Source organism: Callorhinus ursinus, unplaced genomic scaffold, assembly GCF_003265705.2.
Source record: "Callorhinus ursinus isolate GAN/ISIS: 27379988/994484 unplaced genomic scaffold, GSC_fseal_2.0 scaffold10, whole genome shotgun sequence".
Classification (NCBI taxonomy): Eukaryota; Metazoa; Chordata; class Mammalia; order Carnivora; family Otariidae; genus Callorhinus; species Callorhinus ursinus.
The window spans coordinates 24,479,998-24,504,966 of record NW_027397072.1 but is presented as its reverse complement, the minus strand read 5'-3'; the positions used below and the strand labels follow the sequence as shown (position 1 = coordinate 24,504,966).

The following is a 24,969-nucleotide window of genomic DNA, read 5'->3' as shown; positions in this document are numbered from 1 at the left end:
TCCCTTTCTTCCTGCTGCCCCCGCTTCTCTCTTCACCTAATATTTCAAGCAAAATAAAATGTGGTGGTGAGAAAGAAAGGCTTTGGTTGTGTTGGCCTGGGCCCTGGCGGGGGTGGGGTGGGGGGAGGAAGCAAACACAGGTTTATCACCAGGAGCTAGAGGGCTGCAAGAGAGTGTTCCAGGGGCAGGGTCATCCCTTCGCTTTTCCAGAAAAAGGTCGGCCAAGAAGGTCACCTGGAACTGCCACAGAATGACTCTTCCCCACTGGCAGGACTACTCTGTCCTCTTGGTGATCCTTCTGCTTTTGCTCTGCCTATTGGCCAAGCTTCCTATAGGAATAAGGCCTGGAATCCAGACACCAGGGCCCAGCCCTTCCCTTTGGTATATGGCACTGTGCTTAGATTCTGTGCGTCTAATCCCCTAGGGTTTCCTCCTCAGCACGTCCTCCATCAGACTGCCACGCCTCTGATAAATTTCACCCTATGCATCCTTCCCTGGTCCAGCCAAAGCCCCATCTATAGGAAAGGCATCAGGCCTGATGGTGGTCTCCATGGAAACAGTGCTGGCTGGGCTTCAGGTCATGGAGAGCCAGCTGCCTGGACTGAAAGCATAGGTTTCTAAGTGACCTTCCTGGTTGACCTGAAGGAAGCCTTGCCGTCAGTTAGGAAAATGCTGCAGATATCTGTGATCTCATCAGTCCCTCTTCTGTGTGTAACTCAATGTCCATGTTCTCCAGGACAATCAACATCATCTCCAAGAGGTTCCGAATTAGACTGTGGCATTGCTGGTTGGTCCTTAGGGCAGCGGTCCTCAGTAACACCTCACCTCTTGTGGCAAATAAGGAGCAGATACTCTGGACTGAGACAGACTTGGGCTCGAACAGATCCCTTCCCACTCTGGCCTCCCTCCCCGTCCTACACCCTTTGACTGGCTAACTCTGCTCATCCACTTCAGGTCCCCAGCTCAAGCATCAATTTCTTAGGCAATCCCTCCCTGCCTTAAGGCTGAAATCTAGCCTCTCTTTTACACATTCTCATAGGGCCATGTATCTCTCCTTCACAACACATGTCAATGTTGAGACATTACAAGGATTTGTGAAGTGGTCGGACTGCTGTCTGCTGCCCCACCACACTCTAAGCTCCTCAGCCTATAAGCTCTAAGAGGGTAACGTCTAATTCTGCTCACTAATGCATCCTATCTGCCAAGGGCAGAGTTTGGCACATAGGAGATGCTCAATAAATATTCATTGAATGAATTAATCTTAGTTCCATTCTTTTTCAGTCCAGGACCTTGGGCAAGTTACTTAATTTCTGTGAGCATCAGGTCCCTCATTGTAAATGAGGATAATAATCCCCCATTCAGAAAATTGTGGGATTTATATGGGACAACGGTTGTAAAGCACCCAGTGTGGGGCTGGCATGTGTAATAGGTATACCCACGAAGTATTGGTTTTTTCCTTAGTTTCTTTTTCATCCCAGAGTACTGCACGGAACAGTAGTTTAAAGGTTTAAAGAGCAAAAGTATCTGTCCCCCTATTTCTTTCCCCTCCTTCTTTCTTTATTACCTTCTCTTGTGGTTGGGTGCAACACAGAATGAAGGGTCAAAAGATCCGATTCTTGATTTTTCACTAGTGAGATGACCCTGGGTAAACCATTGGCCTTTCCTGTGTTTCAGCTTCATCGTGTATGTGATGGGAAGACATAGACAAATGGTCTTTAGAGCCCTTCCCGACTCTCACCCTGGGTTTCTGCACAGGGGTCAAGGGTAACACTGACCATGGTTGTTCTCAGTGCAAGATGAGTGGAAGCCAAAAAGAAGTGCAGCATCAGAACAGGGAGAAGCAAATTAGGCTATTGGCCTATCTATTTTAATACAAGCTGAGTTTATTTTAGTAGTACAGGTGAAATATGTTTTAAAATGTATCATCATGACAATGTCCCTTGGTAACAGCCCAAGGATTTCTAGTGTGTCTTTCTTCAAAAGAGCCTGAGGGCTTTGTATATACTGTCTCATTAATTCTCCGAGTGTCCCTAAAGTTGGATGGAAAAGCATGATGAGTTCTGTTTTATATGCAGAGAAACAAAGCTTCAGAAAGGTTAAGTAGCTTACCCAAGGTCACACAGTAACATCACTGCTCCCAGAAACCTGGGTCTCTATTTAGCACACCAGCTTGTTCAGGCGTTCTGCTTCCATTCTCTGGAAATGGGTCCAGCCATGGGTGAGAGGTCTTTGTTCTGAGAAAAGGTATTTGAAGTACAGTTTCCTGGAGGATAGACTCTTTCCTGAAATGAGAGGGTGACAAGTAGATAAAGAGATTGAAAAGACTGGAAGTTAGTAGAAAGTGTTCTGCCCCTCTCCTTCCCCCACCCCAAGCATCCTCTCCCTGGACGAACCAACGCCCATCTCAAGGGCCAAGCATCAGACCTGGGGGTGGTTGCCATGGTAACAATGCAGGTGCAGCTTGAGGCCCTGGACAGCTGGCTGCCCTGACTGAAGGTGTGTGTTTCTAGGTCACATTCCTGGCTGACCTGAAGGGAATCTGTCATCCTCAGGAGAATGCTGCAGGCATCTGCGATCTGATCAATCTTTCCACTGTGTTTAACTTGATGTCGCTGTTCTCCAGGGCAGTCAACATCATCTGCAGGAGGTCTGTGTTGGAGAGTAGCATTTCTGGTTAGTCCATATATCAGGGGTCCTCAGTCCTATGTTCAAACCTGATACTAGCTATGTGACCTTGCATAGGGAAGTTGTGTTTTCTGAGCCTGAATCTTCTCATCTGTAAAAAGGGGTAACTAACAGGACTGTTGTCAGGATGATGAGATGAATGACTCCAAAAGGCATCAGTGGGTCAAAAATCATGGTGATTGTGTAAGTAGTTAATATCCACTCTCCTGGGGGTGCCTACTTGGCTGAGTCGGTTAACTGTCCGACTCTTGATTTCAGCTCGGGTCATGATCTCAGGGTTGTGAGATCGAGCCCTGCGTTGGGCTCCACGCTCAGTGGAGTCTGTTTTTCTCCCTCTCCCTCTGCTCCTCCCTTCACGCTTTCTCTCTCTCTCAAATAAATAAATATAATTTTTTTAAATTAAAAATATACTCTCTCTTGTGCTGGATCTCACCTCTTCTTGTGAAAGGGGGCCATGCCCTCTCCAGAGGTTACCCGGGAAACTGTCCCTTCCCAGCTTGAAACATCAGGTCAAGAGAAGAGCCAATTTGTCCTGGATAGTTTGTAGCTTCTTGTTCAACCCACCCAGGGACTATTGGGCCCACTGGTTGGTCTTTGTAACCTCTGGGCACCCCCTCATTCCAAAGGTCTCTCATTGATGGACTTGGTTTTCCAGGCTGCCTGGTCTTTGTGTCACTTGCAGTACATTAATTATTTAGTGCCTGGTAAAGCTCTCAGAGATCACAAGATGAAAGGCCTGGTGGCAGTTCAAAGTCTTCCTTTTGATTATTATTCTACTCAATGTATTTTGGGCGGAAGAAAATAGGCTTGAGATCATAGTGCAGTAAATTTCATAAAGAGTAGAATACGAGCAAGCCACAGAAATGGACCTGGAACAGATAATCATGTTGCCCTGTCAGGCTGGGGGAGGGGGGAGGTGTGTGTGTGTGCACGCGCATGCGCTCATGAACATGCGTGAGTAAAGAATCAGGCTACCTAGAGAATGATACCCTCTCTGCTGCCCTTGTGGATTAGTATAAATGCCAGTTGGTCTTCCTCTGTTCCTGAAAGCCAGTGAGTCCCCCCTGGATAGACAGGTGGGACAGGTGACTATAATTGGAACAGGCATTGCAGGACAAGAGAAGGCACTGTAGGGCTCACAGGCCAGTCATGAACGCTTGCTTGGGACACTGAGGTCATCTCTAGACAGGTCAAAATGTAGCAGCTTAGAACACAAATTCTGAAGGGGCAGCATCAGATGTCACAGTGCCTTCATTATTTGGCTTTGGCCGTGAATTAGGAGTCACTGGTGGCCTACATAAACATGGTATCCCAACTGATTGGGAGCTACTTGGGGACTGTGCCCCTGATTTGACCCTGATCTTGACCCTAGGAAGAATGTCCTACATGAGACCGAACAATAGCCCCTATGAGAAGATTTCCCTAATTTCTTCTAAATCTCTGAGCTTGAGATCTGTGAGTGAAATTAACATATTATCCTCTGTTGTCATGAACAACCAAGGTAATTTGAGCAACATTTGATAAAGGACCTAAATGCCACTATCCTGAATGGCAATAAGTCTGGTGGTCAATAAGGCAGGAGGGACCAGTTGAGTTTTTTCTTTTTTTAAGATTTTATTTATTTATTTGAGAGAGAGAAAGCATGCACGAGCCAGGGGGAGGGGCAGAGGAGAGGGAGAAGCAGGCTCCCCGCTGAGCAGGGAGCCCGATGTGAGGCTTGATCCCAGGACCCCGAATCATGACCTGAGCTGAAGGCAGATGCCTAACCAACTGAGCCCCCCAGGTGCCCTCAGTTGAGTTTTGTGTTGGTCCATTCTGAATCCCAGCTCAACTGCTTTGATGGGTCTCAAGCTCAGGGAAGATGGGGAACCTCAGAGAGGGAGGGATTTGGTTTCGACCTTTAAGGAAGGGCAGGGTTTAGGAAAGAAGTGGTTAAGGAAGGATGTTCTAGACAGAGATCAGTTTAGGCAAAAGCTTGAAGACATGTGTCTTAGAGACCATAGAATGCGGAAGGATTGAGTGGGAAATACAGCCGAGAAAGTACATAGTAGCAGAAGCATGAGGGCTTCAACTTTACACATTTTAGCCATTTTTGCAGAAACCCCTTTGTGATGCCTTTTTGGTGTGGGTCTAGTATACCCTGCAGGTAATCCATCTCCTCAAGGGCAGGGAGCAGCCTCATAATTTCCTTTATATTCCCTCAGTATTCCTTAATGCCTGCTTTTCCCAACTGATAAAAGTGGTTCACCGCTGAATGCACTCAGCAGTTATACATGAATCCTTTTGGGGTTGGGGAGAGACAAAACACGTGTGTTGAAACTATAGCTTTCAGTAGTACAAGAGACTATTATGGGAGATAATTTTTGCTTCAGGACCTGAGCTGCGAAGAAAGAGCGCAAAGCTTCCTGACAGAGTGGGGGTGGATCTTGGAGAAAGACAAGGTGGAATGGGGGCCGGTTGAGTCCCATTCACATTCCACCCCTGACACTAATAGCCCCTGTCTGAATGAGCCAGCTGGAAGGAAATGTGAAATCAAAGCATGGCGAATCAGCTATGTGTGAACTGGAGAGGACCTTCGTGAACAGCTGATTCAACCCCCTCATTCTCCAGCCTAGCGAAGGTGTGGGGGGGTCTGCATGTTAGGACAAAGGACACATCTGCACATCTCTCTCTGTCTTTTCTCTGAAAATCACATCTCTGTTGTTCAGACTAGATGAACTGCCTGTTACAACTCCACATCACCGCTGTCTCCAGTAGACATGCAAATTCACTGGGAGGGTTTCTTTGGCTGAGCAGGTGCGGGCCCAACCTGGTGAATACGGAATCCGCTCCCTCGGGCAGCCTGACGTGTGTGCCCAGCCTTGCTGTGTCTGCTCACTACCACCATTCAACGTTAGGACCACTATTTATTTGACCACATTAAGGTTTGCCTTGTGTGACACAAAATCATTGTAAAAGGATGCGTTATTAAGTGTGTTTTCAAATAAGGGAAGAACACTGGCAGCCTGTCACTGATTGTTTTAGTGTCAGAAGGAAAATAAATAAGTAAAACGTGTATGAGGCAAGGCAGGAACGGTTCCAAGGAGTATTTAGAATAGAAACATTTTTACATTTTATTGATGTAGTTTTGTAAAACATGCTTGCTAGTGAACCCAGGGCATTTATATAAATAACCATCACACACAAATAGCTCTTTATTATTTATACTGAGGTGAGTATGATGTATTTACTATATTATGTACATTGGCTTAGGAATAAATAGACACACAGCGAGACATGTAAAATAAAGACTGGAAATAAAGATATCGGCAGTTGACTGGATCTGGGGTAGTAGAGTTTGCGGACAGTTGGTAGAGCTAATAATTAACTGGTGAATAATACAGAAACAGCTCTTTGGGAGCACTTTTAATTTCTGGACACTGTATCTGAGATCCCCGGACATAGAAAAGGAACCAAGACGCCCATTTGTTTTGGATTCTGAAGCAGAGAGAGAGGAATAAAACTTCGAGAGTGGCATAAATTATATTTAAAGAGTAGATCATGCCCACCTTAGCTCATCTGGCCCTTACAAAACCCTGAGGGTTGGTAGAACATACATTATTCTTGGTCTTATCATTTTGGGAACATGGAGGTGCCACAGAGTATGTGATCAGCATGAAGTCCAGCAGCTAGTGAGCGCCAGAGTTAATACTTTTCTCAAGGGCTCTGGTTTCATGCATTTGACAGATATTTACTAAGCACTTACTATGTGCCAGGCATGGGGATGTATCCGTGACTAGTGCAGGAGGCACACAGTAAACAAGTGGACGTAACTATAAGAAATCCTAACAGCGAGTGGTTTACAGGGACTGCTGTTTCCAGCAGGTTGATCAGGAAGATCTTTCTGAGGAGGTGACCTTTGCGCAGAGACCTGGGTGGAGAGAGGGAATGGCGATGTGCCTCTGGGAAGGAGGGGCTTTCCGGGCTGAGAGAACCACCCCTGCAAAGGCCCTGAGGTGGGGGTTTGCTGGGTGAGTTGAGGTTGGCAAGGTTGGCACTGGAGCTCCACAGGCAAGGGGAAACATGGCTGGAAATGAGGTCAGAGAGAGAACCAGGGGCCAGATCATCTGGGACCGCCAAGGGCTAGGCCACGGCATAGGCCATGTGAAAGCCATTTCAGGTGTGAAGGGACCGTCTAAGCGCTCTGTGGAAAACACCCTGAGAGTGGATAATCGTAGAAGCAGGAGGCTGGTTGGGAGTTTATACAGCAGTCATCAGGATGAGAGGAAATGGGAGAGAAATGGAAAGGGTAAAATTCAGGGAGAGCCAGCAAGATCTGTTGATGAATTGATGTGAAGGTGGGAAAAGAAAGAAGTCAAGGATTCCTCCTGGTTTTGCCCTAAGCAACTGGAAGAGGATTGTCATCACCTTCTGAAATGGGAACACCTGAGTTTAAGTGGAGGACAAGTGTTTAGTTTTGCACATGTTAAGTTTGAGATACCGATCAGGCAGTAAAATGGAGATTTCAGGCTGGCAGTTGGATATATATGTTGCTGTTTAGGGAAGTTGGGCCAGGAGCTATAAATTTAGTAGCGTTAGTATGTATGTTGTATTTAAAGGTATGAAACTGGATGAGATCACTTCGGGAGTGAGTTTAGATGGAGAAGAGAAAAGGCCCAAGCTCCCCGACTTTCAACAACTGTCAAATAATAAAACAATGATACCCAGGGCACCTGGGTGGCTCGGTTGGTTAAGCATCTGCCTTCGGCTCAGGTCATGATCCCAAGGCCCTGGGATCGAGTCCCGCATCAGGCTCCCTGCTAGGTGGGGAGCCTGCTTCTCCCTCTGCCTCTCTCTCTCTGACTTTCATGAATAAATAAATAAAATATTAAAAAAAAAATAAAACAATGATACCCCCATCCCCTGACCATCAGTGTTAATGCTGAGCATATTTACTTGTCATGCAAGGAGAAATTCACTGAGTAGTTCTGTAAGGAAGAACAGAACTCCTTGGCTCTTCGCTCCTCTGGTGGTCACAGTTCTTAAAGCTTTAGGAACAGGCTTGTATGGTGGTCATGCAAGTCAGAATTAGAAATGAGCACTTGGGATAGGAGAGAATGAATTTATAAGTATGCAAGTGCTTGGCTAAAACAAATTCCTTGTTCATTGGCCAAGATTCTCCAGTGAGGTCCAGGAACGGTCTAGTGTCCTGAGGTCACTTGAAATTCATGGTCATTGATCACTGTCAGCTGGGTAAAACCACTGTAATGAAATTCTACATTCAGCATGAAATCTCCTGGACAGTTGCCGCTGGATAGTTGAGAGTGGTTGTGGGGCTTTTTGGGGGTTTTGGGGGGGAATTTTTTTGGTTTTGTTTCTTTGGTTTGGTGGGGTTTTTGTTTTGTTTTGTTTTGTTTATTTTTTTGTTTTCAGCCTGGAAAATGGGGAGGACCTGGCAAAAGACAGTAGAGAGGACCTGCCAGTGGAGCAGGAGGCGAGCACTGTGGCAGCCAAGAGCCATGAGGTCACCAGGATGTGAGAAATCCAAGAGACAGGGAGAGGTCCGTGCGCTCACGTGCTGCTGAGAGGCATAGGAGGGGAAGGGCCAGGACTGTCCATTGTCTCAGCAGCTTGGCCTGGGAGTGTGAAGGCAATATTGACTTTACTAAGTTAAAGAGGAAAGGAGAAAGTGGAGACCGGAGCATGGACACATCTTTTAAAAGACTGAGCTGTAGAGGAGAAAAGAACAGCGGGACCGTGGCTGAAGAAGAGTGTGGAGGTCAAGAACGGTTTTTCTTTAAAGATGCCGTGTGTTGGCTACAGATGAGATTGACCTGGTAGAGGGGGAAATTGTGGAGGACAGGAGAAAGGGGGACTGTTGCAGCAGCAGGGTCCCGGAGGAGAGACAAGAAGGGCGCCTGAGTGGGGGGAGGCTGTCACTGCCTCCGAGGATAGGCGCTCTGTTCGTTGTCAGAGGAGGGAAGCGGTGATACGGGAGCTGATACCAGACTTGGTAGATTTGCTTCTCTTTTCCCAGTGGAATGAGAAACAAGGCGACTGGCTGAGAACGTGGCCAGACCGGGGGAATCAGAGGCTTGAGGGGTAAGTGGTGCTGGAGAGGGGGAGGGTGCACTGACCTCGTCAGTGAATGCAGGAGACTCCTGGGGAGAACTGAGGGTCCTCTTGAGCTGTGTTGTCAGGGATTCGAAGCCAGACTTGTCAGCACCACGGTGTGTGCCCCCTCCCCTGCGGCTCCCCTCCTCACCTACCACCACACTCAGCTGCTCAGGACACTGGGGAAGGAGGAAGGAGGCAGAGGGGTTGTGTTTGTCTGCAAGGGAGTTACTACACTGATGGACCTGGCATCTGGGGTGGACAGAGGAGCCTCGAGAGGTTGGGGGTTCCACTCTGCCTGGACACCCTGCGGTGCCTAGAAAGGGCTCAGGATACCACCAGAAAAAGACAGTCTTACCTGTAGCCAACCAGTAATGCCCGCAGGCCAGAGTGCATTTCTGTGCTCTTCGCTCCTCTGGTGGTCTCGGCCATCACGGGCCAGCCTCCCTTGGGCACCTGGAGCTCCCTGCTCCTGCTCTCCCCCTCTCCTTTCCTTCCCACCCCTCTTCCCAGGGTCCAGGGTGCACTCTTCTAGAGCTAGTGGGTCTTATTTCACCCCTTCACCCCATACATATGTGCTGATGAGGACCATTTCTCTCTGGATCCTCATGTGTTCAGAAGGAAGCCCCCCCCAAAACGAAGCCATGCTCTTGCTTCAGTGGATTGCATCTCATGGCACCTGTACTTCTCTGTGCTGAAAGCCCCCCCTCACCACCGAGGGTGAGGACGGGGCCGAGAGAGGGCATAATGGAAATAGCCTCTTCCCTGCACTTGTGAGATGCAGAAGTACTCTCTTCTTTATATTTTAAATTTATGCATATTCTGTGAACTTTGGCTAGAACTCATATCTATCTCATCCTTCAGATTTTGGCAAAAACAACTTCATCTATGTGGGCTGTAGTTTTCTTGGTCTTTACTTTTTCGAGTGAGGAGGCCCATCCTTTTGGTTGCCCCCACATGCAGCAAATTACTACCTGTCTCCCTCTGGGAACCATGTAAGCCCAGCCTCCTGGCAAGAATTCTAGGAGTTCCTGTAAGGGCAGAGTCCATATTTCTGCGTTTTCTGCACTATTCGTCTTTGGAGATGCCCAACAATTTATTGGCATTTTGGGACAGAAAATGCTTTAAGCTTATTTTAGGGATGACCCACAGTGACGCCCATGGCTCCTTGCTGGGCCATGACTCAGCCCTCAGAGCCCTTTCTTGTGAATGATTTCGGATATTTTTTACCCCTCAATATATAACCTGGCCCTTATCCATATTTGAAGTCATCCGCCATTCTGTGCCCACGCACAGATTCGTAAACGCTTCCTGAAGTCAAGTGCCATCCATTTGGTGCTTCTCATTTAGGAAGAAGTTAGTACCTTCCCAAACTGTGTGGTGAAGAAACATGAGCTCACTTGGAAGCAGGGAAATATTGCCTAGGCTTGATCTTCCTCCCGCTTCAAAACTACTTAAAATTTGAGCTATGTTGATGACTCAGACGTAGAAAGGCAGATTGTTATCCGCACGGAGGTCATTGCAGGGATTTGGCTGTCCTGAGCTCAGAGAGCCCTCACACTGTTGCCCTGTTCTGGAGCATGCTCAGTGGTGACCCCTGGCCTTAGCCATGCCCCCGTGAGGGCCCGAAGCCCAGTAGAGGGCTGCAGGACCCTTGCACTGGTTTGTGGGGGTCCAGAAGGGTGGAGGGAGGAGCGTGGGCTGTAGCATCAGGCTAACCTGGTCTGTTGACTCTGGTCTCCTGCCTACTGGCCATGTGGCCACAGTCCAGGAGTCTAACTTCCCTCAGCCTTGATTTCCCTGGCTGCAAAATGAGGACCAATAATGGTACCATTCACAAGGTTGTTATGGGAAGTGAATATAGGCAGTCGTTTAAAGTGTTTGTCATAGTGCCTGGTCCATATGTGTTCGATTCGTATTATTGCTTTTTTTAAAGTCTAATAAACCCAAGTCCTGCGCCCAAGTAGACCTGTGTGGTTTTGGGCCTGATGTCTCTCAGCCCCATTGTCCATCTACAATACAGAGCTGACATGAGGGTGACATGAGACAGCTTCTCTCTGAAACTTGTCAGCAGAGCTCCTGACCCCTTTCAGCCCATGTCCCCTGAGCCATATGTAGAAAATGTTACCAGAAAGATGGATCTGGGCACCAACCAATTCAATTTTGATTTCTTTAGATCAGATGGAGGAGAAGAGTCAAAAACCCCTTCTAGGTACTCAGGAGCCAGCACTTCCAACTCAAATCTTTGGAAGGCAGAGATAAGGATGTCTCCTTCAGGATGGTGACAGTAGAATGCCTATCCTGTTCTAGCAGCAGGGGTTGCGTGATCCCAAGTAAGGCTCCAGCAGACAAAAGAGCGGAGGGGCCTAGAGACACAAGGCTGCCAGGGTCACCCAGCAGCTATTTCCCCAAAGCATGTGAAGAGGGACTGAGACTAATGAGGGGTCGGAGGCAGGAGAATAGGGCTGCTGGGGGAGGGGATCTGGAAGAAACTACAAAGCAGACAGGCAGGAAAAAGGCTTCTGCTGCTTCCTGTTCTTTCTCTTCTTCCTATTCATTCTCTTCACCGAGTCCCTCCAGGTGGCTTAAGAGTTATGTTTGAGTAGCAAACCAGCCCGCCCGTGGTGGAGCGTGGCCTTTTGATACTAGGCAGACCGGGGTTCAGCTCCTGATTCCATCATTCGCTCTTCTGAGCCTCAGTTGTTGCATCTGTAAAATGGGGTAGTAATGCTTATCTCAGAGAGTCAGTGTGCATATCATGTGGGATTATGTGGGTTAAGAGCCCAGCATAAGGGCCTGGTCCATGGAAGCTGCAGAAGAAAGGCTCGTCCCATTCCTTCCCTTTTCCCCACACTCAGTCTTGCCACACATCTGTCTACGAAACAGGGCTGATGCTCAGCTTTAACAGAAAAGCTGTTCCTTCTTTAACAGGAGAAGCTTTGCCTGCCCCATAAAACATCAGCAAACAGTGATTGAGTTGGGGATTTTCTGGGAAGAACTGCATAAGAGCATGTAACCTGTGTTCGTTTGATTTGTAGATACATTGTAATTACTTTTCACCACACAAAACCCACTTGAGGTACTGTTAAGGAAAGGAATAATGCTACTCTTGCTCCTTTTCTCTCAACCCTTCTTTCTGTCATGCAAATCAGAGCGTTAATCCTTTGTGGCTTCCTGGACTGCTTGCTGGCTGTGGGAAAACCCATCACCTAGCTGTTTTTGTCCCTGAAAATCACATAATTGTCAAAATCTCATAACTTCTGAGTGCAGTTTCAAACCCTCTCATTGATAAGGCATAATAACCCAAGCAAACAACCTTAGAGGAAGCAACAAGTCTGAACATAAAGTGGAGTGGAGGCATTAACTGGACAAGATGAACTGGAGTTCTCTATAAAGTTGTACAAATTCTTATAGGCAGAATAGACTTTGAATAGAGCTATTAGACCAAGCCATTAAGTAGCCTGGCTTCTAATTCGTCTCCCAGAGATGTTTGGCAGGGGTGTTGGTCACAAGATTCAGACTTCTTAGATTTGGCGGCCTTGGTAGAAAGTGTGCACTGAGGTGCTGAGGTCAATTCAATCTACTAGTAGCTCAGTCCGCCCCCCCCCCCCGCCATTGTCTGGTGGATGATGTGAAAACCCCTTACACGCTTTCCTCCATAAGCCATATGAGTGACAGCTAGAAGACACTCCTCAAGCACACGGGTCAGTGTTCTCTCCGTTTTTATGTCCAGGTCACAGCTCCTTGGAGTCACCAACAAGCCTGCCTTCTCCTCCTTCTGATGCTTTTGCATGGAATCTGACGTGGATAATGAAAGATTCCTTCCCTTTCCTGTCTCATCGAAGTCGATATGGTAAGTGTATCTTTCATAGTTATTGGTGATGTATAATCACCGTCTCATAATTAAGGGGGTTGTGAGTTTTGGTGTCCTCTGTCTTCCATTGGTGCACATTCCAGCCAGGCCTGGCCTCTCCAGACCCACAGTTGCTTTCTTTATCATAGAGGAAGCTGACAACTTTGTTGCTGCTGTATCCTAACCCCCAGCCTTTATGGTGTATAGTGTTCCTGACACCCCTGACCAATCATTACATGCCATACTTATTTGTGTTTTGACTGTGGTTTCTAGATATAGGGTTCTAACTCATGTGTGTTTCTAATGACGGTGATCCCTTGAGAAAGGATTGTTGTTCTGAAGGTCACAAGTCTTCCAGTGACTCCCTTACATTTGGGTAGCTCTTTAAGGATACTTGGACATGTTCTTAGAGATTAGTTCAGCTCATGTGCTTCTGCAACCACCTCAGAAGTAAGGAGGCCAGGTCTCATTCCATTTTCACAGATGTAGCAACTGAGCTTAACAAGATGGCACAGAGTGGATTCTCTAACTACAAAACCAGAATTCTTCCCTTACGTTCACTTGCTCCCACGGGACCACCTACTCAGCCTGCTACATCTTGGTCTAGGAGCCATTAGGAGGCCATATTTATATGGTGTAGGATTCCTCATTCTCTGTGCTAACAGCTAACATTCTATCAACTCATAGAAGCTGGGCGTCTGCAGAGGAAAGAGCAGGTTTGAAAAAGAGCTGATGTATTTTCAGGTGGGCATTTTTTTTTTTTTTGTCTTGAACTTCTCTAGAGTGAACCCCATGAGGGCAGGCACTCAGCTGTTTGCTCCCCATTTTATCGTATCACTTAGAAGACACTCATAAAGGCTTGTGCATGATGAGTGAATACAAAAGGCTTCCGGGGATGGAACTTACTCATGAAGTCTGATTCAATTAAGTATTTATGAACCTGGTAGACCACTAAGTTCTAGATTCCCTTTTGGGCATATTTACCTATTCCTGATACTCAGTCTCTGCCATTGGACCTGAGCTTTTAAAAAATGAACCTAACAGAGATCTTCCACTCACCGCTATCCCTCATGCATAAATGCAGCTAGTCTTGGTTCATATTAACTGTACCTTTCATATCAAACTTAAAAAAAATAAATGCATCCAAAGCCCTAGGGCAGTATAGGATTACACTCTGCTGGGATGTTTCCTGCTGCTTCTAAGACTCCCTAGTGGGAGAGGAAGATCGGTAGTTGTCAGAAGATTCCAGATAAGAATTACTTCTTGATTTTATTTAAGCCAGACATTGAGTGTCATTTTGTGATAAGGGCAAGTGTCTATAAATAATTGAAATCCGGTCCTTTGTATCATTATTGCTTTGTAACCAGATTTGTGATACAACCGGTCTTTGGGTAACATTTTGAATTCGCTCTCAAAGTCATTCAGTATCTCCACAGGATGACAACTTTTATACAATGCAGAATGTCCAAAAAAAGGCAGGTCTACCTCCTGCATGACACAGAGAGCATTGCATTTGTCCTCTGTAGAACATCCAGAAAGAGGTTGAAGGTTGAAAGGAGAAAGCCACGGGAGTTTGTTAAGCGAGTTTGTTTCGCGGCTGCCTTCCCTGCTTGGCCCTGTTACTCCTACTTACTCTTGCTGGGCCTCACCCTCCTTATCTATAAAATGAGGCAGAGTGGCATGCTGCCTTGGGGCAAAAGTATAGATCAGGAGTATTCCCAGGATCCTTTTCAGACTCTCCTTGTGGCCTAGAATCCTCATGAATTGCCTTCTAGGCAGAGGAGAGGACCCAAACCATTGGCCAGAATTTGCCCAAATGCTGGATGAAGATGCCAAAGGCAGTACTATTATTGCTGTTGATTCATAGGGTGGGAAGAACTGATTCTGGGTTGGTGGCTCCTTGACTGAGTGCAGGGGTCATTTCGGAGCCTTTTATCTGACTGTATTTGATTCCGCTGAGACCCACCTGCCTCCACCATCACCTCCGTGTGCCTGGTCCAGTGCCGGGTAGCAGAGGGGATACAAATACATACGTAGATAAGACTTACTCCTGCTCTCTCAGGGCTCAGAGGCCAGGGAAATAGTTCCGTAGGCAGCTAGCTAGGCACCGCCACAGTGAATGCCTCTGGGGGCTAATCCTGGAGCACAGAGCGCACTGAAGGCCGAGACTCCTGTTCCCTTAAGGGTGTTTGTGGGGGCTCAGCCCACATGTCTCTATGAACCAGAGAGGCCAGCAGCCTCCCTGGTGATAAATCCACACCTTTCAACTGCCGTGAAAGACATTTTAAGAAATGTTAACAACTTCATTAATTTTAAGACCTCAAACTTGGGCAGAGAAATTTGACTGGAAAATTGCTGCCTGAAGGGCTAGTTCTTCAGACAGTGAGAAGTAACCAAGTCTCAGCAAGTTGACGTGGGTGTTTGTGTGGTGGAGCCTGGTGCCTGCGTTCTGGGGAGGAGGTGGGAGGGGGTGTCCTGGAGGGGGGACACAGGAGGGGGCAAGGGAGGGGGGCGGCAACACCCTGCCCACAGGCATTGTGAGGAGCAGCGGCCGGCAGGCCCTCTCAGGCAGGCTGCCCAGTCCTGAATTGAGTGTGGCTTTCTTTTCACCAGTGTTTTATGAGAAGGGACGAGGTGGAGAGAGGCTAACAAGATTTACTCACCCCCAGCCTGTAATTATCTGCTTGAGGAAAAAGTTTGACCTACCTTTTTGAAGTCTTCCCATATTTCTTCTAATTTACGTTGGGGCCTTTTATGTTGTGTAAAATATATTCTCTTCAGTGGCATTTGGTATCAGATTTCAGCTCTTTCTCGCTTGTCTTGAAGGACGGCAGCCCGCTAATTTCGTCATTGCCAAGCGGAGAGCTACACATTCCTGCTCCGAGGCTTTGAAGGAGGTGGGGGCATCTACAGAAATACTTTTTTCCCCTCCTTTTATCATCAGCCTGATGCCTTAAGACTTATTTATAGGCTTGGCCAGAGTACTGGGCTCTCACTACCCACCCAGATAAAAATCTGTTCCATCCGGTCCCTCCAGGGGCTAAGAGACTGAAGCCACTGGGGGCTGTGATCACCTTCAGTTCTAGAGCTACAGAAGCAGATGGCGTCCCGCCCACTTTAACTCATGCTTGTCCACTCTGGGTGTGGGAAGAATCAGGTCAACATGTGAAATGTAATATAACCAAAGGTTCTGCCCCAGATGAGGAGGAGAAAGAGAGTTCTTATTTATGAAAAACAAAAACATTGATACTTGGCAAAACTCTTTTACATTTCTTTCTCACTTAAGCCTGTTAGGAAATTATTTTATATCCCATGTCTATAGGAATGTAAATTGAGGGCCAAAGAAGTTTATTAACATGCTCCCATTATGGAGCAGAACGGCAGTTAGACAAGATTGAACCCAGACCGTCTGACTCCAAGTTAGAGTGCTCTTCCTACTACAACACAAAGTTAATTCAAAGATGAATTCTTCCCTCCATGGAGAGGGCTCTCATTTCCTGGACAACCTGGTGTTTGGACTGAATGACCAGTCTGATACCCAAGATCTAGGCAGCTGTAGAACTGAGACTTGATGTCCCCAAATTGCGGCTCTCTCAGGCAGGCCATCTAATTCATCTCTTCCCACACGTGGGCACTGTAGGCAGTCTAGACTATGGCACCTGTTATGGGTTGAATTGTGCCCCCCCCAAAAGATAGATTGAAGTCCTAACCCCTAATACCTGTGAATGTGACCTTATTTGGAAATAGGGTTTTTGTAGATACAATCAACTTGGGTCCATACTGCATTAGAGGAGGCCTTAATCTAATATAACTGGGGCCTTACAAGAAGAGAAAACAGAGACATAGACACAGACACACAGGATGGACACCATGTAATGATGGAGGAAGAGATTAGAGTCATGTATCTACAAGCCAGGGAATGCCAAGGATTGCCAGCAACCACCAAAAGCTGGGAGAAAAGCGTGGGACAGATCCCCCTTAACGCTGTTGGAGAGCATAGCCCAGACAGTGCCTTGATTTTGGGCTCCTGGCCTCCAGAACTGTGAGGGAATAAATGACTGTTACTTCAAGCCGCCCTGTTTTCAGTACTTTGTTATGACAGCCCTAATAAGGTCATACAGTCCTTCATCCCTCCAGCCCCGCTATGTCTACAACACGGACTCCTGGCAAAGAAAGATTCCTCCTAACACCCAACATCAGGGCACAAAAAGCCATTGTTGGACTTTAAATAAAAGTTCTATTAAAACTTTGTCTGCTTTTCAAGCCCATAGAGACCCATCCAATTTAAGGACTGGTGCTCTTGGAAAGAAAGAAAAATTAGACTTTTTAATTACTTTCCGTGCTGCCACTCCCACCATCACCGGTGCTGTTAATGTATCAATTTCTTTGATTGAAAACACTGGGTAAATTAAACATTCTCTCTCTCTCTCAAGAAAAAAAAAATCAACCTACCACAGAATCAAAAATGGAAAACAAAAAGGCCCACAAGCCCCTTATGGGATTTGCTTCATAGCTCTGGCAGGAAGTCAGTTTGATCACATTTCTGAAATTCCATATTTAATGTAGCTGGACGTGATCAGCTGTTCCGCCCTCAAGGGCCTGTTGTCAGTGAAAAGCAGTTCCCAGTTCCCTCATGGACCACTGCCATGGTTGAAAGCTTTCTTAACAATTCCTCTGCCCTGACAGGCCAGGCCTCTTTGTGTTCTCTTTCCACCCTGCTCCACTGAACCGGGAAGTCGGGTTCTTTCCCAGCCCATACTCTTGTATTTTAATCTACAACATGGTGAGCACAAGGCCTGTGGTTGCATTCACCAGCAAGACTGAGTCCCAGTGCTGGCGGTCCTACTCCACCAAGAACAGGGTACGCCTGTCACCCTGAGGACTGCTGACCTGCTAGGGGCCAGGGAACGCAGTCCATGAAACCTACATAAAAAGCAGATGGCTTAGGTGTTTCCAGAAAAGATTTGTTTAAAATGTTTCCACTTGGTTATATCCCTTATCTTTAAAATGAAGACACATAGGTCCACTCAATAAATACCAACAACTTCTCTCTCCATTAGTGGCAGCTTGAATAAAGCAGAAAGGAAGCAGGCAGATTAAAAGATAAGAGAGTGACTGACCAACTGACACAAAGGCAAGAAAAGCAAGTCAAACGAGAACCATTAAAACGATTGTCACAGGGACACCTGGGTGGCTCAGTCCATTCAGCGTCCAACTCTTGATTTGGGCTCAGGTCATAATGTCAGGGTCATGAGATCTAGCCCCATGCAGAGCTCAACGTGGAGCTCAGCACAGAGCCTGCTTAAGATTCTCTCTCCCTCTCTCTCTCCTTCTGTCCCTTACCCCCTCCCTCTCTCTCTCTCTCAAAAAAACCTAAATAAATAAATAAATAAATAAATAAATAAATAAATAAATAAATAAATAAAACAGTTGTCACAGACGTGGGGAAGTGCATTGACAAAAGGAAAAGAAAGACAGATGAGGGAATGGAGACAGAGACACACAGAGATAAAGACAGACAGACAAATGTGGAAAGGATCACTCAGGCCTGTCTGGTCTCCTGTTCCCCATATTTTTTCTCCTGCTAACATGGTCTCAGCAGTCCTACCTTGGCAGGTGGTTCCCTGATGCCCGGTCTAATCTTGACCTCCCCACTGAGGGTTGTTTCTGTATCCCTGCCTGCCTGCATCATTTCCCCCTTAGTGTGTCTCTGACACCACAAAGAATGGAAGAATGGGTATAAATTTTCTTTGAATACCAACTGTATGTCTAGTTCTTCTCTAGGCGTAGCAGTGATAAAGACAAAGAGGGCACACCCCCTTCCCTTAAGAACTCTCAAGGAAGAGGCAGGCATGCCTGCTGTATGACAGGTGCAGAAACAGAGGCATGTTCAAAGCGCCCTGAAACATAGGGAAGGATGGCCAGTTCTGTGGAGGACTTAGGAAGTTAGGTGTTCTGAAAATGGGGACAGCTCAGTTGGGCCTCGGGACCCCGAGACCAATGAGAAGGGCATTCCAGGCAGAGGGAAGGAATGTGCAAAGGCATGTTCGGGACCAGGTCAAACTCAGTGACACAGGATGTGGAGGACCTGGGAGGAAGCGGCAGGGATGAGCCCAGAGAAACAGTTACTTCCGGTTGTACTCAGGATTTAGACATGATCCTGCATGTGAAGCATAGGTCAGAAAAGGCATGGCAGGATGGGAATCTGGGAGAGATTCAGGCTATAAGGTGAGCATGACTTGGTTGTCCATCCAGGAGAGTCCAGCTTGAGTGATTGAGTAGATGAACGTTGTGTTAACTGAAATAAGGAGGAGGAGAAACTGTTGGCAAGGAGAGATGGTGACCAAGACATCTAGAGGGGGGAAGATGGGGAGAGCTATGCTGAGCAAGTTATATATGAATGTTGTCAGGACATCCAGGTGAAGGTGACAGGTAGAGAGTCGGAAATCTAGGTCTTGGATATGAGTCATAAGCATAGAGGCTGTGGTTGAGGCTGGTGATTGGAGGATGAAGATCCCTGATATTTCATGTAAGAGGAAAAGAAGCATGACACACAGAAATGGAGAAATAAGAAATATGGGAGGAGAAACAAGGTGGAATTGTCAAAGAAGCCAAGGTGGTGAAGAATTTTAGATAGAGAAATAATCAACAGTGTTGAAGCCACTGAGAGATAAAGTGGAACAAGGACTTTAAGAGGCTTTTCTCATGCTTACGTAAATACTCCTTATGTTTTACGTTCTTCCTCTCCCCTGTTTCCTGCTTTCTCATTCCATTCTGTCCCCAACTGCTTTGTTTTGCTTTCCCTTGAACCTGTCTCCCTAGAGCTGACCTGCTCCAGCTTGTAAGGCCCAGCTGAGTCCCTGCCTCCACATTGGAGCTTTCACTGATACCCAGACTATACTGATGTCTCCTTCTCCTTGGAATTTTTTTTAAGGAAAAATGGATGGAATGTTTTTTATAACATTGGGTTGGTATAATCCCCCACTTGATATCTGAGAAGATTCTGACTTGTACAGGAAATGGTTATTTCTTGAATATCCCAAATTCTCTAAGAAACTCCATTGGACGATGTCCATCATCACGAAACCTGGAACTTCCCTGATTTTCTTTCCAACCAAGTATATTTCCTAGGTTGTATTTCATCCCTTTTTATAGCCCAGGTGTAAACTAGGTCAGCTGATAAAGCAATCATGGATGAGTCTAATTTACCCAACTGGAGATGAGTAAGAAGGAGACAAACCATAAGAGACTCATAAGCATAGGAAACGAACTGAGGGTTGCTGGAGGGGAGTTGGGTGGGGGGATGGGGTAACTGGGTGCTGGGCATTAAGGAGGGCATGTGAGGTAATGAGCACTAGGTGTTATTTACAACTGATGAATCACTGAACTGTACCTCTGAAACTAATAATACACTGTATGTTAATTAAATTTAAATAAAATACAATTTTTAGAAAAATATACAAAAAGATGATAAGTCACTTTTATCTATTATCCATATACCTGTCGATCTATCAGTTGATCAGTCTATTATATATTTACTCATCCAGTGAGTATCTACAATTTGCCAAGCTCTTTGCCCCTGCTCCTCGTAGAGATTCTACCCTAGTTCACTTTTTTCATAGTTCTAAGAGAGTCCCAAACATCCATCTGAAAGGTGCTTCTTAAATGCTTGTTGCATGATTGTTTTGTATATGCATACAGTATATAAATAAATAAATAAAACAGTTGTCACAGACGTGGGGAAAGGCATCCCTGGGTCTGATGATCTGTCAAACCTAATAGGAAGATTTGCTTGGGAAATAAGACTTCTCAGTTTTAGCAAAGACATAGTATGTCTATTAGATTAGTTAGAGCTTCTTTTTGGAAACCATATAGTAAGCATTCCCTCCCAGCAGCTGGTGACCACATTAACCCCAAATTAGAAAAGCCTGCAAGGTTGCAGACCTCACTCTGTCCTCATTTTCTCACCAAGGAAAGTTGTATAATGTCTTTCTGCAGTACTTTATATTTCTGATGTCACACTTTTTAGTGCGGCTTATCTTAGTTATTTGCAGCCCTGAATCATCATGATTCTGAGACTATAAGCTCTCAGAGGTCGAGGAATCCACATTTTGTTCCCTTTTGCATTTCCAGTGATTAAGCCAGTGTTTTGTACTCAGTTGAGTTCTTGATAAATATACACTAGATGAAATAGCAGCATTTGTCTAACAGACCAGGGGCAAACTAGGAGTTTACTCAGGTCTCTCAGTTCCCAACCCGGAGCCCCTGAGGATCTCTGTTTTAGTAAAGGGTAGGGATGTTCTCACCAGCCCTCTTATTCCTAAAGTCATAGTAATTGGTTTCAGGAAAGACAGAGGGCTAAGGGGAAAGCAGTGTCTGGTTTGGACATACTTTGGTTTAGAATTAAAAGCTGTGACATTAACTACTTTGGGCAGGCTTATTTTTTCTCTACTCAATCTAAAAAAGCATATTCAGCAGATGTGAGCGAGCTGAGGAAATTTTTGTTTTGACAGCTTTGGGACATCTGAGATACTGTATACAGAGCGTTCTAACCAGCCCAGAAAGCCGTGTGTCCAAAACATATGCAGGAAAATGACTGATCAAGAGTGAGAAAAATGAGAGGAAATCCTTTTAAAATGAAATGTTTTGTTAAGAGCAACCTCAGATGCAAAAATTTATGCCAGAAGAGACCTCAGATTAATGGAACTTTACCCAGTCCATTTGAGTGGATGCCTAGAATAATTTGGTTTGTTAGAAATTGTGAGCTGTCGGTGCCCACAGTGGTCTGGTCAAGTAGCCTCATCTTAAGATGAGGAAACTTGGCCCAGAGAGGTCAGTGATCTGCCCAGAGCTAGTGGCAAAGCTGAGATTCAAACCCAGGTCATCTGCTTGGAGGAGCCCACATCTAACCCTCCGTAGCAGATGCATGGGTGATGGTTCATATATTCTCAGTACTTGGGCTGCAAAGCATTTCCGCGCATGTCACTCCTATCTGTCGCTTTATCCATGTCATCACTTTAAGTCCTTGGGTCTCCCATCAATCCAGTGGGTTCATGATGTCCTAAGTGTTGCATCACTGTAGGGTCAATGCCATCCTGGTGTGGAAGGATCCACAGCTGGGCCCAGTCTAGTTACTTCACCATCACATGTGAAGAGCATCTTAAAAAAAAAAAAAAAAGGTCCTTCCAAATATTCACCTCCTTGTTGCCTATTTAAATGTCCTCTGTAATATCCAGGCAAGCCATCTGCCAGCCTCTGACTGAAAGCCAAGCACAGAATGGTGGGGAAGAAGCTCAAGGGATCTGAGAGGCGGAATTCACTTCCAGCTCCGGTTCCTGTGTGGTTTCACTACCTTCAGCCCATAAACCACTCCCTGGTTCTGTCTGGCATCTGAAAAATGGGGATGGTCATGTTTCCTATTGACAGCATCGCTGTAAGGACCGACTGTGAGGACAGATTTCCATGTGCCAGAATGCAGGTGCTTCACTAGCACCTTCTGAAGCGGAGTGAGGCCTGTTCCAGTGAGAGGCGGGTAGCCTGCATTTTGGTGGCCTGGCTCTACTTTGCTAGAAAGTGTTTCCTGAAAACTCCTTAAATCCCTAGTTTTGCCCTCTGGAACCAGAAAGCACTTTACGTTTCACCATGATGCTCTCCGTGCTAGGACTTAATCCTATGCAGCCCAGCTTCAAAATTCACGCAACTACACGAGAATAAGCACTACCAGTTCCCCACCTGCCTGGGATAACCTCCCTCCTTCATCCTTTCTTCACACATTCTCTGTCTTAAACCTGTACCATGTCAGAATCTTCTCATTCTCCTAAAATCACCTCCTCTGTGAGCCTCTGGTCCTCCCAGGCAGAAAGTCTCTCTTGTTTTGTGTCCGCATGGCCCCGCCATGTCTCCAACATGTCTGCCAGCTATGAGAGTTAGGTGTGAGAAGTCCATCTCCCCGCCCGGGACGGGGAGTCCCCGAAGGGCACAGGGTCCATGCTAGGGCAGCCTGGTTTCAGTCTGTGTTTTGAGATTGGTATCAGGGAGGAACCCCATGGTCGGTAACCTCCAACACCCAGCAGATGCTCACCATTAGAGATAAGAAGAGTAAGTGGGGAGGATCACTTTGCATGTTCTGAGGTTGAGAGCCCCCACGACCATCAGCCTTCTCTGGTTATCATGGATACCACATTGCTCAGAGCTCTCCTCCAAACTTCAGGTTTTAGGGATGATCCCATTTGTATGGATGTCATACTGAGCAGTGGACAAACTACTAAGGTTTTCACCATGTTCTGTGGGGTCTGAAACTCCATGTTCTACATGAACGCTTCCTGGAGATCACAGGCAAAGAACTGGACTGGAAGTCCAATCTGGGTTCTGGTCTCAGCTCTCTTACTTCTCCAGACCCTTGGCTCTGCTACTTTGGCCAAGTCACATCACCCTCCTGAGCCTTGGTTTTGCCATCTGTAAAATGAAGAGGCTGGGCTGGTTAACTTCAGAATGCCTGGGATTTTAATTATTTTCACTTTTCTGTTCTGGGATGAAGAAGTGAGTCCCGCTTCTTCCATCCACAACATTGCTTTGGCCACAGATAAGAGAAATGAGAATTAAGCTTTCTGTGCCTATCTCCCACCATCCTGGGCATGTTTGCACACACACCCTCTTTGAGCCTCTTTTCTGGCTGTGTTTGTATAATTGATTGATTGAAGGAGACTTGGCCCTTCTTTGCTGCCGCTTGATTATAAGTGAACTAAACAGATGTCTTGAATTGGGTGATTGGTTCCCAGATGCATTCTAGGGAGCGAACTGGTGGGAAGGAAGTGAATGATTTCAGTTCTGGGGCCCCATGACAAATGAGTAGTAGTTGTGGGCGGGAGGCAGGCCGGGGTTAGGTTTGGTACTTAGTCTTATGATGAAGTAAGTGACCAGATGTTGGTGGCAGCTGGAAGATTAATATCAAAGGTATCTGGTGGGCTAAGTGCCCCTTTAGGAGATAACCCAGCAAGGGGGAGGAGAAGCCCCTAATCATCCAAGCCTGAGCTGAAAGTCAGGACTCTTGGGGTTCTGCTGACCAGCTGCTAGAGCCAAGTTAGACAGCTTGTTTTGGCCATCTGCCCAAAAAGGGAAATTGGTCTTAAAATGGTAGAGATGGAAGAGACCTGAGAATCATTTCATTCCACCATTTCATTTTTCACATGAGGACACCACGGCCTTGGGAGGTTAAATGATTTACCTGAAGTCACAGCACAGAGCCAGGGTCTACATAACAGCTCTTCTTACTCAAGGTCTAGTGTGACTTCACTTCCAAAGGAACATTAGATCACCGGGTCGAAATGCAAAGACTGAATAAGGAGTTTCCACAAGGCTAGGTAGAGTCCAAGCTTCCTGCCTTCAATGCTGGGCACGCACCTGTTCAGTTCCCCTCTGCCAGGGCTGACCCCTGGGGCCACATGAAGGGCAGCAGCAGCAATGACTGCCAAGTTTAACAATAAACTGTGTGCCACTCACAGCCTTGCTGGGAGCTTGATATGCATACTGCATTTAATCCTCCTCACATTCCCCTAGGTGGCCCCTGCTCTAATCCCCATTTGACAGATGAAAGAATTGAGGCACAGAGGGAGTAAGTAACTTGCCCCCAGGCATGCAGTGAGTAAAGTGACAGAGCCAAGCTTTCACCTTGAGCAGCCTGATCCCGTGCAGCATCTAGGCACCGAAGTATTCCTCAGACAGCCTGGTGCCCCCTGAGGTTTTGATGTCAAAGAGAACAAGGTAGAAAGATACCTGTTCCAGTCAGTGTCTCCCTGGGTCCTCCAAATCCAGTCAGTCCAACTCATTCTGAGGCTCCTGGGGGTAAATCCGAGGCACAGCACGACCAAGGTGGAAAGACATGCGTGTATAGTCCTTCCTAGGTAAGAAAACATGCCCACACTCATTCCCTTATTTGATCATCGCTGCAGGTATTATTATGTTTATCAGCATCATTATTGTGATAAATCTCTCATGTTCAAACACAAGGAAACCAAGACTCGGTGGTTAAATGAACTGTCCGAAAGCATAAGGCTGATGAGCCCAGAACTTGGAAACTTCCAAGAATTCTCTAGTGGTCTTCCCCTTTGACTCCTAGGCCCCTGCCTTTCCTCCCTTTGCTCTTCTCATAGCTTCTGGCCTATGGACAGACCTGCCCTCTGGCAGGGAGCTTCCAGCAACCACCAAAAAGCGGCTTGTTGGGGGCGCCTGGGTGGCTCAGTCGGTTAGGCATCTGCCTTCTGCTCAGGTCATGATCCCAGGGTCCTGGGATCGAGCCCCACATCGGGCTCCCTGCTCAGCGGGAAGCCTGCTTCTCCCTC

General features: G+C 46.6%; 1 protein-coding gene across 1 annotated transcript in view; it reads left to right on the top strand.

Annotated features, from left to right (window-relative positions):
• Window positions 1–24,969, top strand: part of ALK (ALK receptor tyrosine kinase) — a 678,620-nt gene that overhangs the window by 182,759 nt on the left and 470,892 nt on the right. Inside the window, exon 2 of the mRNA XM_025867990.2 lies at window positions 12,512–12,631. Within this exon, the coding sequence (XP_025723775.1) occupies window positions 12,512–12,631 (120 nt within the window). The remainder of the gene's footprint in view (window positions 1–12,511; window positions 12,632–24,969) is intronic.